Below are 13816 nucleotides of genomic sequence, written 5' to 3'. Positions count from 1 at the left end.
GTATTTAGTGCACATGTGAAGTTCATGCTTGGCCTAGTCTCTTTCACCCGTCCACCCTCGGCCGGAAAACTGGCTCCCCATGTGGTACTAGATGCACAGCCTCCCACTTGAAACCTTATACCCCTGCCCCTAGGATGGGCCCTAAGTAATCCAGGTTATTCAGAGTAGCAGTTTTAGTGAGACACAGCAACTAAACTGGCACAGATCTATAGCTGGTCTCAGTACTGACCCACAGGACCTTAAGAATTCCAGATTCCTTGCCAATACTTAACCAGGTAACCTGACAAAAAATACAGTTCTTGCAGTTTTGAGTGGGGAAAAAACCTGGTCTCACCTGACCTCATTATTACAAAGTCAAGTAGCAGCTGCCAACTTCTGGTAGTTTTCCGCAGTTCCACCCTTCCCCATTGCCTTTTACCTGCCTGGTACCTGAAGGCAGGTGAGACAGTGCACTCACAGGAATTAGGAGGGACAAGAGACTATGATCAGTTTTGATCTGCTACCTATGAAAGACATTTCTAGGACCTATTTTCTCCTTAATGAAATGGACATCACTCAAAGTCCCTTAAATATTTAACAAAGATTTGTGATTTTTTGCTTCACATGCCCCTTCATCCACCCAGAAGAGTTCCTGACCCAGGATCTCTTCCTTTTAAGAATGGGAGGTTAGAGTTAAACCCAGCTCAAGAACCCTTTAGGCCTGACACTAGGAAAGACATTACTCGAATTGCTCAAGTTCATAGTAGCTATTAATCTATTAAGAAGTATAGGTCTTCCCTGGTGGCACAGTGGTTGAGAGTCCGCCTGCCGATGCAGGGGACACGGGTTCGTGCCCCGGTCCGGGAAGATCCCACATGCCGTGGAGGGGCTGGGCCCGTGAGCCATGGCCACTGAGCCTGCGCATCCGGAGCCTGTGCTCCACAACTGGAGAGGCCACAACAGTGAGAGGCCCACGTACCATAAAAAAAAAAAAAAAAAAAAAAAAGTATATGTCTAGCGACTTCCCTGGTGGTGCAAGGGGTAAGCCTCAGTGCTCCCAATGCAGAGGGCCCAGGTTCGATCCCTGGTCAGGGAACTAGATCCCACATGCATGCTACAACTAAGAGTTCACATGCCACAACTAAGGAGCCCGCCAGCCACAACTAAGACCCAGTGCAACCAAATAGATAAATACTAAAAAAAATAAAAAAAGCTGACCTGAAATCATCTTAAAGAAACCAGAATGCTCACAACGCTTATGCAGGTGATTTATTCCAACTATTGGCCTTCATCGTCTATTACACCCAGAGGTTACTTTACTAAGCAGCAAAATAGTTCACATCAGTCAACTTCAGCTGAAACCAAGGCATAAGACTGCTCTAGGCAACAGGGAGGCAGTGGGCAAGCCCACCGCTTTTAAATCTGTCCTGCTCTTCCTCCGGGTGTGCCAGGCTCCTCTGTTCCTACAACTCAGGCCACTGTCACTTGAAACAAGCTTGATCCAAAGGTTGCCAAGTCCCCAGGCTTCCTTCGTCAATGACAGTTACAGCTTTCCTTGCCAAACAGAAGCCACGTTCAAGAGGCAAAACCCTCCATCACACATGCCAGTGCAACCTGGGTCTGACACCACAGCATGGTTATTTGTCAGAAGAAAAACTGCAATTTAAGCTGGGTGTCCTAAATCCATATTATTCCCATCCCTCTGTTTCTTAAAGATAACAAGAGGAGAACTGAACAGACAGAAAAGATTCAACTATTAGGTGTGCTGAAAGCATGGTGCCCTGACACAAGATGTCACAGCAGAGCAATGCTGTAACACTAACACTGGTTTGGGCTGCTCCAAGGGACTCAAACTTAGTTCGGGTTGAGAAAAACATGGGTCAAAAAGACTAACCTGGCAACAAACTAAAAACCATGGCAGGAAGAGATCTCTTGTGAGTGTCAATACTTTATTTTGGTGTGAAGACAGGAAGCTGGAAAATACACTGTATTTAAAATTTTCTTGGTTCCCCCTCACATTGTGGAAACCCCCTCCCCCCAGAGCTAATCTGTTCAAACTGAAATACTTAAAAATTACAGCAGCAAAACAAAAGCGCAGAAAAAAGAAAACCAGATGGAGAAGGTAGCCAGGCCAGTAGTGTCACTTGGTGTGGACGACTGAGGTGCTGAACAGGAGCTTCTGTTTCTGTTTTTTTCTTTTCTTTCCTCCTTTCTCTTCTAAACAGAAAACAGAAACAGCTTAGCTTAGAATGCCATCGCCTTGCCCCTGGCCAGTTTTCATTAATGATAGTCGCAGGCAGCTAGGAGTGCAGGCTCTGGAATTAGACCTGGATTCAAATACCAGTCCTTGCACACTCTGGTGTTTGTCTTCAGGTACATCACTTACGTCCCCAGCCCAGCTCCTCATCTGTAATGTGAGTTATACCCATTTAATATGGTATTGGGAGAATAAAATTAGCACAACGCCAGGCACACAGGAAGCACGCATAAATGCCAGTGTTGTTCTTATCTAGTTCATGAACACCACAGAGCGGGGGTGTGCTTCAAGCCTGACCTTCTCCATCTATTAGCCACCCTCCACCACTGTGTCTTAGAAGGTTAAAAAAAAAAAAAAAGGTCCTCAGAATTTCACACCAAGGCCTCAAAAGAACTAATCTGGGGTGCAAAAAGGTGCTAATGTACCAAATGGAATGTTAGTTGACACTAGAACGTGAGCCCTGAGGCTCAGAGGGAAAAATGCAACTGATTAGTGATGTCTGCCACTGGATCCAGGAGGGAATGACAGCCCTGAGCTGAGCACCCCACTTCTGTGCCTTTACCAGAGAGGGGATCTGAAGTAGCTGGCGTGTCCAGTTTCATGAAGGCTGCTTCAATAGCTTGGCTGAAGGAATTCTGGAAACTGGGCACAGGAACACGGTCTGAGTTATCACTCTCCCCATCGCTGTCCACAGGGGCAGGAGGACCTAAGCTGTTTTCACCTAAAAAACACCAGTGTTAAAATTGTAGAAACAACACTAGAGCCTTCTACCTTCTGAAAGGGGCCAAATTTCCCCTTTACCAGAGGGCTGTTCTCACCTTTCTTTGGAGCAGTTTTGGGCCACACATCTGCTTTTGCTTTTCCAATTCTCAGCATCTGCCAAAGTGGGAAAGGGGAGGAAAGAATTTAAGTAACTGACGCCATTTCTTCTCCAGACTCCTACCTTGACACCGACTGGTACGGGAGACAAAGAACCAACTACCCCTCTGGGAAAAAGATTTTCTAGATACTTCTCTCCTTAACACTGTTTTGGTCATGTCCTCTATATCCTGACCAATGGAACTGGCAATGAAACTCACAATGTGGGAAACCAGTTGTTCCTTAGGAAACAGGTAAAGCATATTGCAAAGAAGGCACAAGAGATTCATACTCAGATTCTGAAGTTGGGAATCCTGACTCTGTGTCATTGCCTGCTTCTGACAAATTTTCCTACTCTTCTGGAGACTCCTAAAAACATCAACCTCTTAGAATAAGGAGTGTACAGGACCTTCCAATTTTAAAACAAACCACCTGGCTATCAAACCTCAGTTACTGAAGGCCACAAAAATCAATTTAACTTTATCTCAAAACTGCTCCCACAGCCCTCTTTACCTTGTGGTCTTTGCTTTTCCAATAGTTCCTTAACTATTAACTTTTAGATCCAGCCATAAACCATATTCCTGCAAGTACAGTAAAGTCAGAACAATTCCTCTTGCCCCTGAGTGAGGAAATTTTTCATCCCACTTGGCCAAGACCAGCTTTGTAAGTGCTGAGGGCCACTATGCATCCCAGCTGCCACACATACCATGCCACTCAAAGCAGGGTGAATTTTACCAAGACAACCCCAAGAAGATACAAGTAGGAATGCCTGTCCTAAATGTTTACCAAAGTGGGGCTTGCATGCTGTGAAAGATGAGTTCAACTGGCAGATGCTGATTTCACTGATAAACTTCATCATGTACCACACTTTGATGATCTGCTCCCTTGGTCCCTGGGAGTCTGGGGTCCAATAGTACGACATCTGAATCATCTTACTCTTCCAAGGTCATTAAAATATATCACCTATATTTTAATCTTGACAAAAATGTTTAAATGTTTAACCTGAGTCCACTCATGAAGAAACAATCAGAAAAATCTCAACTATAGGATAATCTATAGAACAACTGGTCTGGATGCTTCAAAAATATCCATGTCACAGGTAAAAAACAAAAAAACAGAAGCCAGAGGAACCGTTATGGATCAAAGGACACTAAAGAGACTTGAAAACCTAAATGCAATGAATAGCCTTTGATTAAATCTGACTGAAAACAATACAGGACACTGAAACAAATGGGAAAATAAAGATATGTGCCATCTTAGATAGTATTAAATCAGCTGTCTTTGATGTGATAATGGTAATTGTAGTTATACAGGAGAATGTCATTTTGGGGGCATGTATGTCCCAAGTATTTACTTGTCAAGTGTCATTCATGAGGTCTGTAACTTACTTTCAACATAGCAAAAAAAAAAAAGAGAGAGAGAGAAAAGCAAGCAAATATAGCAAAATAGTAACAGCTGGTAAATCTGGGTGAAGGGTATGAATGTTCATTATACTATTCTTTCAACTCTTTAAGTTTGAAGTTTTTCAAACTATAAAGTTGAGAAAAGCAGTGGCAGTAAAACCTAGCTAAAAAAACAACTTAGGCATTGACCTAACTCCTAGGAGCCACTTGCTTATAACCTCTGAAACCTAGCAGTTCACTCTCAGGATTGCTCTCAATTATTTCATCCTCCTTGACTTCAAAGACTCTCCTCACCAAAGTTCAATTCCTGCTTACTCCTCAGCGCAGACTGCCATCTGTCCGTGAGAAATACCCAGATCAACTAACTGCTCTAAAGAACTGTTAAGCTAACGATTCCAAACTAGCCCCAAAGAAGTGAACACTAACCTCCTACAAGGCTGCTTGTCAAGCTGTCTGTCCATCTTCCTCAGTTATCTGAATACAGGAATGCTGAGTGTTTTGCTTGTTTTAAAGATTAATACTGATCTGACATCAAATCTCACTAGCCTAGTGTTGCCTCCAACCCAACTCCTCAAGAAAGCTGATTTGGCTACTTACAGGATAATCAAGACAACTTTCCCTTTCCCAAAGTGAAGAAGAATGGTTTATTATATGTAACAGATACCACTGAATCAGAGGTCCTAGAACCAGGGACCAGTTAAAATTGACTGACATATCTCCAGCCCCTAGAACAGTGCTCAGTATAAAAGTATGTATTGACGTGTTAAATAATTAAAACTCCTGATTCTTCCTCAACTACTCTTAGCTACTTTCCTTGGTAAGTCTATGGTAATATCTGAGACTAACTCCATGACCTTCTGTCTTTAAAAAGCCTTCCATGGTTATTAGAGTCAGTGCAACATTAGCCTGTAAGTCTCCCCATCTCCAACAGAGGGATTTCCAGAAAGAACAAGCATCAGAGTTCATGTTAAATACCCTTGGGCTGCTTCACAAGCAACGGGTTTACCTGGGCAAAGGAAGGGAAGGGAGAGTCTTCTTCCAGACTCCCAACGCAGAATGAAGAACTGCCCTGACTGGCCGTGGGTGACAGAGGGGTCAGCAGGAAGTCTGAAAGGGAACCAGAGACCTGATTATACAAGTCAAGTTCCAAAGAGTTAGTGTCCTGTTAATAAGAGAGAAGAAACAAACCCAGAATCGGGTCTGGATAATTACCCACCCTGCCTCAGAAAGCTAACTGTGATCCACTTTCAACTCTGCCATATGCTTATAAAACCAAGAACATGGCCTATTGTTCACATGAGTGATCAGCATAGAGAGAGAAAAGTTTCATGGTTACAATAACACTAGAAGGCATAGCAAAATCTATTCCCACGGTAAGAAAAATCCTCTCCACATCAGCCAGTTCTCAAGGCCTAGGTATCGGACTGTCAGAGAATGGTTTTATATGGATGAAAAAGCTCCAAGAAAAGATATAAAATGTAATCACGTCAGCCTTTATGTTCCTGCCAAAAGAAGTCTATGACCTGGGAATATTCAGTTAGAATCCAAAACACATACAGCAGCAAAATCCAGCAAGATGCAAGCTTTTCCCTGATACTCCCTAGGGGAAATTAGTCTTTTCCATCCTTTCTGACCTAGGGTTCAACATTTCCCACAGATCAGTCTACCCACTGCCCTGATCACTGCTGGGAGGGAGAGGCCTATTCACTCTCCCAGCAGCAGGCCCTGCCATAGTCAGCCAGGGCTCTGTGGTACTTTTATTCCTAGGACCATCCAACTGCTCTTGCCTGAATACATTAAAGCCCAAATAACTTCAGAAAAGCTAGTATGTGAAAACGCAATCTTTTTATCACAGATGATGTAGTCAACGTTTTGCCATGTTCCTTTAGTAGCTTTAGTAGCTTTAATAGTTCCTTTAGTAGCTCTCTTCTCATTATGAAGAGCATAAGTGTTGTGCAGCCCTCAAGACCCAGATTCTAGTCCCAGTCCTTGCCACTAACCAAGTCCCTGCCTTGGTCTCAGGCTCCTAAATCTGCCAAGTGATGGGCATATGATCACAAGGGTCACCAAGAGTTTTAAATATTCTGATCTTGGACTTTTCATTGAAAATGCCTGACAAAAATAAATTTTAAGTATCAAAAACTATCTGCCAGGAGGATGAAGATCAGAAAAGACAGCTCTCTGAAATTATAGTACCTCCTTCTGTTTAATTTCATGACACATTAACACATTCTATATATAAGGAAAAACATTTTTAAAAGGCTAAAGGCCTATACCCTGAGAAAACCATAATTCAAAGAGAGTCATGTACCACAATGTTCACTGCAGCACTATTTACAATAGCCAGGACATGGAAGCAACCTAAGTATCCATCGACAGATGAATGATAAAGATGTGGCACATATATACAATGCAATATTACTCAGCCATAAAAAGAAACGAAATTGAGTTATTTGTAGTGAGGTGGATGGACCTAGAGTCTGTCATACAGAGTGAAGTCAGTCAGAAAAACAAATACCGCATGCTAACCATACATATGGAATCTAAATAATAAAATGGTTCTGATGAACCTAGGGGCAGGAGTGAAATAAAGACGCAGATGTAGAGAATGGACTTGAGGATAGGGGGAGGGACAAAGTGAGAGAGTGGCATGGACACATATACACTACCAAATGTAAAACAGCTAGTGGGGGGCTTCCCTGGTGGCGCAGTGGTTGAGAATCTGCCTGCCAATGCAGGGGACACGGGTTCGAACCCTGGTCTGGGAAGATCCCACATGCCGCAGAGCAACTAGGCCCGTGAGCCACAACTACTGAGCCTGCGCGTCTGGAGCCTGTGCTCCACAACGAGAGGCCGCGATAGTGAGAGGCCCGCACACCGCGATGAAGAGTGGCCCCCGCTCGCCGCAACTAGAGAAAGCCCTTGCACAGAAACGAAGACCCAACACAGCCAAAAATAATAAATAAATTCAAAAAAACAAAAAAGCAGCTAGTGGGAAGCAGCTGCATAGCACAGGGAGATCAGCTTGGTGCTTTGTGACCAACTAGAGGGGTGAGATAGGGAGGGTGGGAGGGAGATGCAAGAGGGAGGGGATATGGGGATATACGTATGCATATGGCTGATTCACTTTGTGATACAGCAGAGACTAACACACCATTGTAAAGCAATTATACTCCAATAAAGATGCTAAAAAAAAAAAAAAAAAAAAAAGGCTGAAGGCCTCTCAATCCTGACCTCACTCCCTAGAGTGGAACACTGTTACCAGTCTGGAACACAATCATCCCAGTATTTTTCTATACATTTAGACATATAAACCCATATTGAAATGCTTTGTGTGGCTTTTTTAACCCAAAAATGGTGTCATGTTTTGTCTTGTTCTACAACTTCCTTTTATCTTAAAGGTCTATCCATTAGTTCAGGAAGAGAGCTATTTCCTTTTTCAGTAGGTGTAAAGAATTTCATAGTAAAAATGCTGTAATTTAGCCATTTCCCTACCAGTATACTTTAGGCTGTTTTCTCTCCCTATCATAAATAAGATGACATAAATAAAGATGTTCACACAAACAGGGGGAGTATCTTTAAGGTAGAAACTAGAAATAAAACAGCTGGGTTGTAGAGAAGAATCCAGGTTTAACCATCCTGCTATATGAGCTGCCTGAGGTTTTTAGAAGCTAAGTCGGTACAGCCAATGGAAAAGTGAATCAAATGGTAGCAATTTGATGGATCTCAGGAATCTATTAACTACCCAAGTAAGGTTAGTCCCGTAAAGACCCCCACCATGCCGAGATCACAGTTGTAAATTCAGACACTAGGGCTTTGCTTAAGGTCTGTGGCTGGTGGTCAACTTGATTCTTTAAATCCCAACTCTATTTACCTGCTTGGGAACCTGGACTTCTGCTAAGAGAAGAAAGGGAGAGAGCCCCATGGCCCTCGGTGCTGGTGGGACCCAAAGCAGAATCAGAGGAGCAGGTATAGGAATTGAAGGCAGGAAACTGCTGTAGATTCTCTAAGGGAATGTGGACTTCTGGGTCTGCAAAGCAAAGACGAGAATGGTAGGCCCACATACAGGATCCCTCAAATCTTTTCCAACAGTTGTGGACAGTCAATATGAATCCCCCAGGGGTCTGAATGATGGAGACAGAGCTTTAAAGCCCAAATTTATAGTAACTGTCACTTTATGTCTTTGTTTTAGTATAAAAGCCTTGCTCTAACTCTTCTTGGTTGAAGCTAGGTGATAAACCTGGGGGTTAATTATAATATTCTGTATACTTGTGTTTGAATATTTCCATAATAAAAAATTAAAACAAAAAAGCCTTTGTTCCTGAAACATCACTTTTCTCAACTATTCAGGACTTGTGCTTTAAACAGCTACACAACACTGGTATGCCAGCTATACACTTATCCCAGTTGAAGAAGTAAAATTTATGTTTACCGTATCACATGGAGTCAAAGTAGTTAAGTCCTTTCCCTAGGCAAGGACTCAATTCCTTGTTTTCAGGAGGTTAACTAGACCCTCATGTCACACAATCCTTGGTTCAGCGAAGCTTATGTTTAAGAACCAGATCAAAAGATTCTACTTACTGGTATTAAGGAGCTCAAATCTAACTTCCTGCACGTATTTCCTAGTTTGTCAATAGGTCTCTACTATTTCAGACTCTCCTGGTAGACTTGCTACGTATAGATGTCTCCAGAGTCAAAGGTGAGGCCAACAATGTATCCAGAGAGCACAGGGCCAGTTATCCCCAACATGCAGCAGATCTCCAATTCCCTTCCCCCGCCCACCCAGGGTTTTTTCACCCACTATGCCAAGGATGAACTTACTATGTGCTATGCACTCTGACCAACATCAACTCGTTAATTCTCATGTAAGCCTACAAGTAAGGAGGTACTCTCACAACTCACATTTAAGAGCTGAAGAAAGCAAGTGGCAGACCTGACATACGACCTAAACAGTCTGGCCCCTGGGCCCAGGCACGGGATCTCTGTACAATGAGGCACAGTTGTGCTCATCATTGAGATTAGAGTTCTTGAACTTACACTTGCCCTGCTTCTTGTTCTCCTCCATCTCAATCCGGCGCTCTCGGCGACGTTCCTCCCGGGCCTTCTTCTGGCGCTGCCGCTTCCTCTTCTCAATATCATCTGCGGGTTGGTGAGGTTGTGAGGAGGCAGATGCAGGACAACCTGGCCATTAACTCCTCCCACTTGGCTAGTAGCTAAGGGCACACGAGTGGGCCCAGCTGGATTGGATGAACGGATGGAGCGTATCAGGAGGTTCTGAGACTCATGACAAAAGCTCCTTACTTCCTCTTGTGGGTTTCTAGTCACAAAAATCCCTAAACTCCACTAAAAAGGGAAGCAAAGTAGGGGGCGTTCTCACCTGAGAATATCTCTAGGGTTTCCTTAGAGACCAGAGGAGGCTGCAGAGCCAGTTCACAGATGCTGAACTCGCAGGTGAGCGGCAAGTGAGAGAGGTATCTATGACGCTGTCGCACATCCTACAAGGGAAAAGGGACCGATGCTCAACTAAGACCAGGCCTAACTCTAAGAGCAGAGGTTCCCACCCCAGATATCAGGCAGTACACCACACCCTCTCAGATGGCAATGGGGCTCAAAGAGTTAGTGCTCAAGTTATCAGCTTTTGAAAAGCTGAACAGAAATTGTCATTTAACCTACCGTAAGGTAGAATAAGCAACCAAAAGCAGTTTTTTGGTTTGTGCTGCAAATGAATGAATTGAGGCTGGTAATGAATGATCTAAAGCTGATCAGCTGTTTCAGTTTTTCTGGGGGTCCACAACAACCAGGGGAGAATAAGGAAGGTAAGAGTTATTTACTGGGAAAAAAATCTGGGAACCACTAACTGAATTAATGATAACTGGGAAGGCAGATAAAGCAGGTTTCCCTACTGAGCAAAGCTTGGCCTAAAATAATAAAAAATGAAGGTCATTAATTTAATTTTCTTTTAATTCTTTTTCTGCATGTTTGATGGAAAGTTCACAGTACTTAAAAAATCTCTAAATTTAAGGCTTTTAACAAATTTGTGATCAATACAACTGTAACTCTCAAAAAGCAAATATTCACATATGTAAATTATCAGACACTAATTCATAGGTAGCTGCTAAACCAAAAATTCATAACGAGCTTGAGTAAGCTACCTTAAAGCCACCAAGGACTTTGTTTTCTTGCCATTTTCTCCCAAGCAATAAGGAGAAACAAAAAAAATTCATCTCTGAAAGTAGGAGACATCTCTATTCCCAAACCACAATAAATGAACCTGTGATACAGGGAGCAGTGGTGAGTGACCTAACAGAACCCCGGCACAGTGGGGGAGGGTCATTTAACTTTTTAAAAATTCACAGGCACCATCACTAACAAAAAGACTTAAAACCTTTCAAGACTAAAGGCCTTGAAATTCTGTGAACTTGGTTCAGCTAGGCCCACCACAAAGAGACTAGGTTAATGCCGCTTCCTGCCCCTCCACCTTGCAACGCAGGCCCTTACCTCAGACATGGAATACCCAGCGATCTCCACCACCGTGGCTGAGATCTTCTCAGGGCTCTGTTCCAGGCTGCCATACTCCCGCACGAGGCAGCGCACATTCACGGGGTGCAGGAACATGTGCTGCCCATCCTCCGCTGAAGACAAGTGGCTCTATCACACAATACTCTTGGCCAGTCCTCAAGTCAGGCCCTCCTTATCCCAGGCCCGACTCTCCCTCCCCAAGCTGAAAGGCACAACAGACCCCATCTGCCCAGGAGCTAGCGGCAATACCTCCCTCTGCTCAGAGAGCCAGATCACGTCTCTGAATCATGAAGCAGCAACCCAGCCCTCCTCCTCAGGGACACCCACCTTGGTAAAAGTAGTAACAAGGAGAGCTGCTCAGGTGTGTGATGCTTGGCTTGGTGACGGGTTCCTGCTGGCTGGACTCGGTACAAATGGTCCCCTCTCCAAGATTGTCTTCTGCTAACTCCAAGTCCTCACAGGCCTCTGACAACCCCTCAGGCTCTGGTTCAGAAACTGCTTCCTCTTCCTCTACCAGAGGGAGAGCAAGAGGACGAGGAGGAGAGCCAAGAGAACAAACTTCTGTGGTCTCTTCATCAAAAGCAGACAGATACTCCAGCATGCCCTGTTGGGACAAACTGTAGGTCACAGAAAGAACATGTGGCAAAGGCAGGCACAGGAACCAAGCTCTCTTAAGGTTTACCTTAGCTGTCACGTTCACTGATTTAACATCACTGGGGAAAGAACACACATAGAAAAAGCACATCGCAAAAATTTTAAAATAAATAAATAAATAAATTAATTAATTAAAAAGCACATAGGAAATACTCATAGCTCCCTCTTATCCCAAAAAAGTTCAGACCTCACAACAGGGCCTAACAGCTGAAGAGCAGCACCTGAGGAATGGCAGCCATTTAGTCTGTAACTGGGACACTAACCTTCCTGGGTTGAAAAACGGACTCCTTCGCCAAGGGAGCCATCAGCACCAGTTGTTCCAGAGCAGCCACGACACCAGCGACCTCCCCGCTGCTTTCAGCCAATCCTGACAGAGCCTCTTCCCGAGTCTAGAGCACCAGAGAGAAAACCAGAAACATACTTAGTTTGAAGGGCCAAATCTTACAATGGCCTTTCTCAACAGGAGCAAAAGTTAAAAGGCAAAAAGGAAGAGTCTAAGTACTTAAAATTCTCAATCTTTAAGGGAAGCAGGAAGCAAAAACACCTAGTACTCAAATGGGATGGTACTCTGCTTAGCATCTCTGACAAAGATAACGACAACACTACAAAAAAGCTTCCTGAACGGAAATCCCAGGACACAGAACTAGTCTTGTAGTTTTTACGAGCGAAGCTTTGAGAGAGCCCCAGTGCAGGAGACAAACAGTCTGGGCAACCCCCACCTCAACCCGGATAGCTCTACTTCTAGGCAGCTTTTCTTCTCCCTGAAATGCATTTGAACAAATGCTCCGCACTACAGAAAGAAACTGAGAAATATTGGGTTGGCCAAAAAGTTCGTTCGGGTTTTTCGTAAGACATTACAAAAACCCAAACGAACTTTTTGGCCAGCCCAATAAATACACAGAACGCTGCCCAAAGAGGACTTATGGGTCAGACAGATAGAAATTCAAATACCAGCTTCACCTCTTTATGTCCTCAAGTAAAGTATCATCTCCTCATCCATGAAAGGGGATACTTGTTCTATCACACCAGGTTATGGAGCTTAAGTGAGATAAAAATAACACAGCCCCTTTCATGGGGGCTTTCATTGTTCTAATACACATCAGTGATTCTCAAAATGTGATCTGGGGATGAGCAGCATCAGAACCACCCTGGAACTTGTGATAATGCAAGTTATTAAGCTTACTGAGCCTAGACCTACTGAATCAGTCTCTCAGGGTGGAACACAACAACCAGTGATTCTGATGCTTGTTCAAGTTTAAGAATCTCTATTGTAGAGGAAACAGGACATAAGGGATTCTATATCTGGATAATTCTTGCTGCTCCAAAATCCTCAGCAAGCATTGCTAGAGCCCGCTGGAGAGGCCATAGTAATTTCTCCACAATGTCCCTCAAATAAAACATCTCCAAAAATAAATCCAAATGTTTTCCTAAAGAACAAAAAAACCCACCTTGCTTAATTAAGAACACAGCTAATCTAGAAACTCAAGGGTCTCAGTTATAAGATCACCTTGACTTGTTCCTTTCAGCTCCAGAGAGCAGTTTAAAAATCCCTAGGTCAACCCCTTCCCCTCCTATCACCAAAGCCCAGAGCAAACCTACTTTTTTAGCCATTCCCCGCTTGTAATCTTAAATGTGGGGCTGAAGTAACTAATCCCCACCATCCCATCCCATTTCCAGTGCATCATCTCACCTTGAGCTCCTGGATAGCTGCCTCAATAAAGCAGGACTCGGGAGTGTGCTTCTCCTCTGCCAGCTGCTGCTCTAGTGCTGCTTTCTCTTCCTGAACCACCCGGTGCAGCACCTGCTCCTTCGAGGCCAGCAGCAATTTGGAGTACTGGCTGTGCTGTTCATCTACAAGAAAGCCAACAAGATGACAGAAATGCGGGACTTCCCTGGTGGCGCAGTGGTTAAGAATCCACCTGCCAATGCAGGGGACACGGGTTCTATCCCTGCTCCAGGAAGATCCCACATGCCACAGAGCAACTAAGCCCTTGCGCCACAACTATTGAAGCCTGTACACTCTAGGGCCCCTGTGCCACAACTACTGAGCTCGAGTGCTGCAACTACTGAAGCCCGCGAGCCTAGAGCCCGTGCTCTGCAATGAGAAGCCACCGCAATGAGAAGCCCGCGCACCGCAACGAAGAGT

General features: G+C 44.1%; 1 protein-coding gene across 8 annotated transcripts in view; it reads right to left on the bottom strand.

Moving 5' to 3' along the window:
* Positions 1–1909: 1909 nt before the first annotated feature.
* Positions 1910–13816, bottom strand: part of RNF10 (ring finger protein 10) — a 31224-nt gene continuing 19317 nt past the window's right edge. The window contains exons 7-17 of one of the 8 annotated variants that reach the window (XM_022550713.3): positions 13361–13521; positions 11934–12059; positions 11344–11620; positions 10996–11129; positions 9875–9992; positions 9535–9636; positions 8372–8527; positions 5504–5604; positions 3055–3112; positions 2799–2957; positions 1910–2196 (exon numbers count right to left, since the gene is read on the bottom strand). In XM_022550713.3, the coding sequence (XP_022406421.1) occupies positions 2120–2196; positions 2799–2957; positions 3055–3112; positions 5504–5604; positions 8372–8527; positions 9535–9636; positions 9875–9992; positions 10996–11129; positions 11344–11620; positions 11934–12059; positions 13361–13521 (1469 nt within the window). In that variant the 3' untranslated portion in view covers positions 1910–2119. Of the gene's footprint in view, positions 2197–2798; positions 2958–3054; positions 3113–3880; positions 4070–5503; positions 5605–8371; positions 8528–9534; positions 9735–9874; positions 9993–10995; positions 11130–11343; positions 11621–11933; positions 12060–13360; positions 13522–13816 lie in introns of those variants that run through there. The other 7 variants (XM_022550714.2, XR_016387509.1, XM_089894556.1 and 4 more) reach the window with 7 other exon arrangements.

The sequence above is a fragment of the Delphinapterus leucas genome, chromosome 14 (assembly GCF_059928025.1).
Source record: "Delphinapterus leucas isolate spDelLeu-1000000601 "Yukka" chromosome 14, BTC_Dleu_Yukka2, whole genome shotgun sequence".
Taxonomy (NCBI): domain Eukaryota; kingdom Metazoa; phylum Chordata; class Mammalia; order Artiodactyla; family Monodontidae; genus Delphinapterus; species Delphinapterus leucas.
The sequence above is the reverse complement of the archived record's forward strand: the minus strand, read 5'-3'. Positions and strand labels throughout refer to the sequence as shown.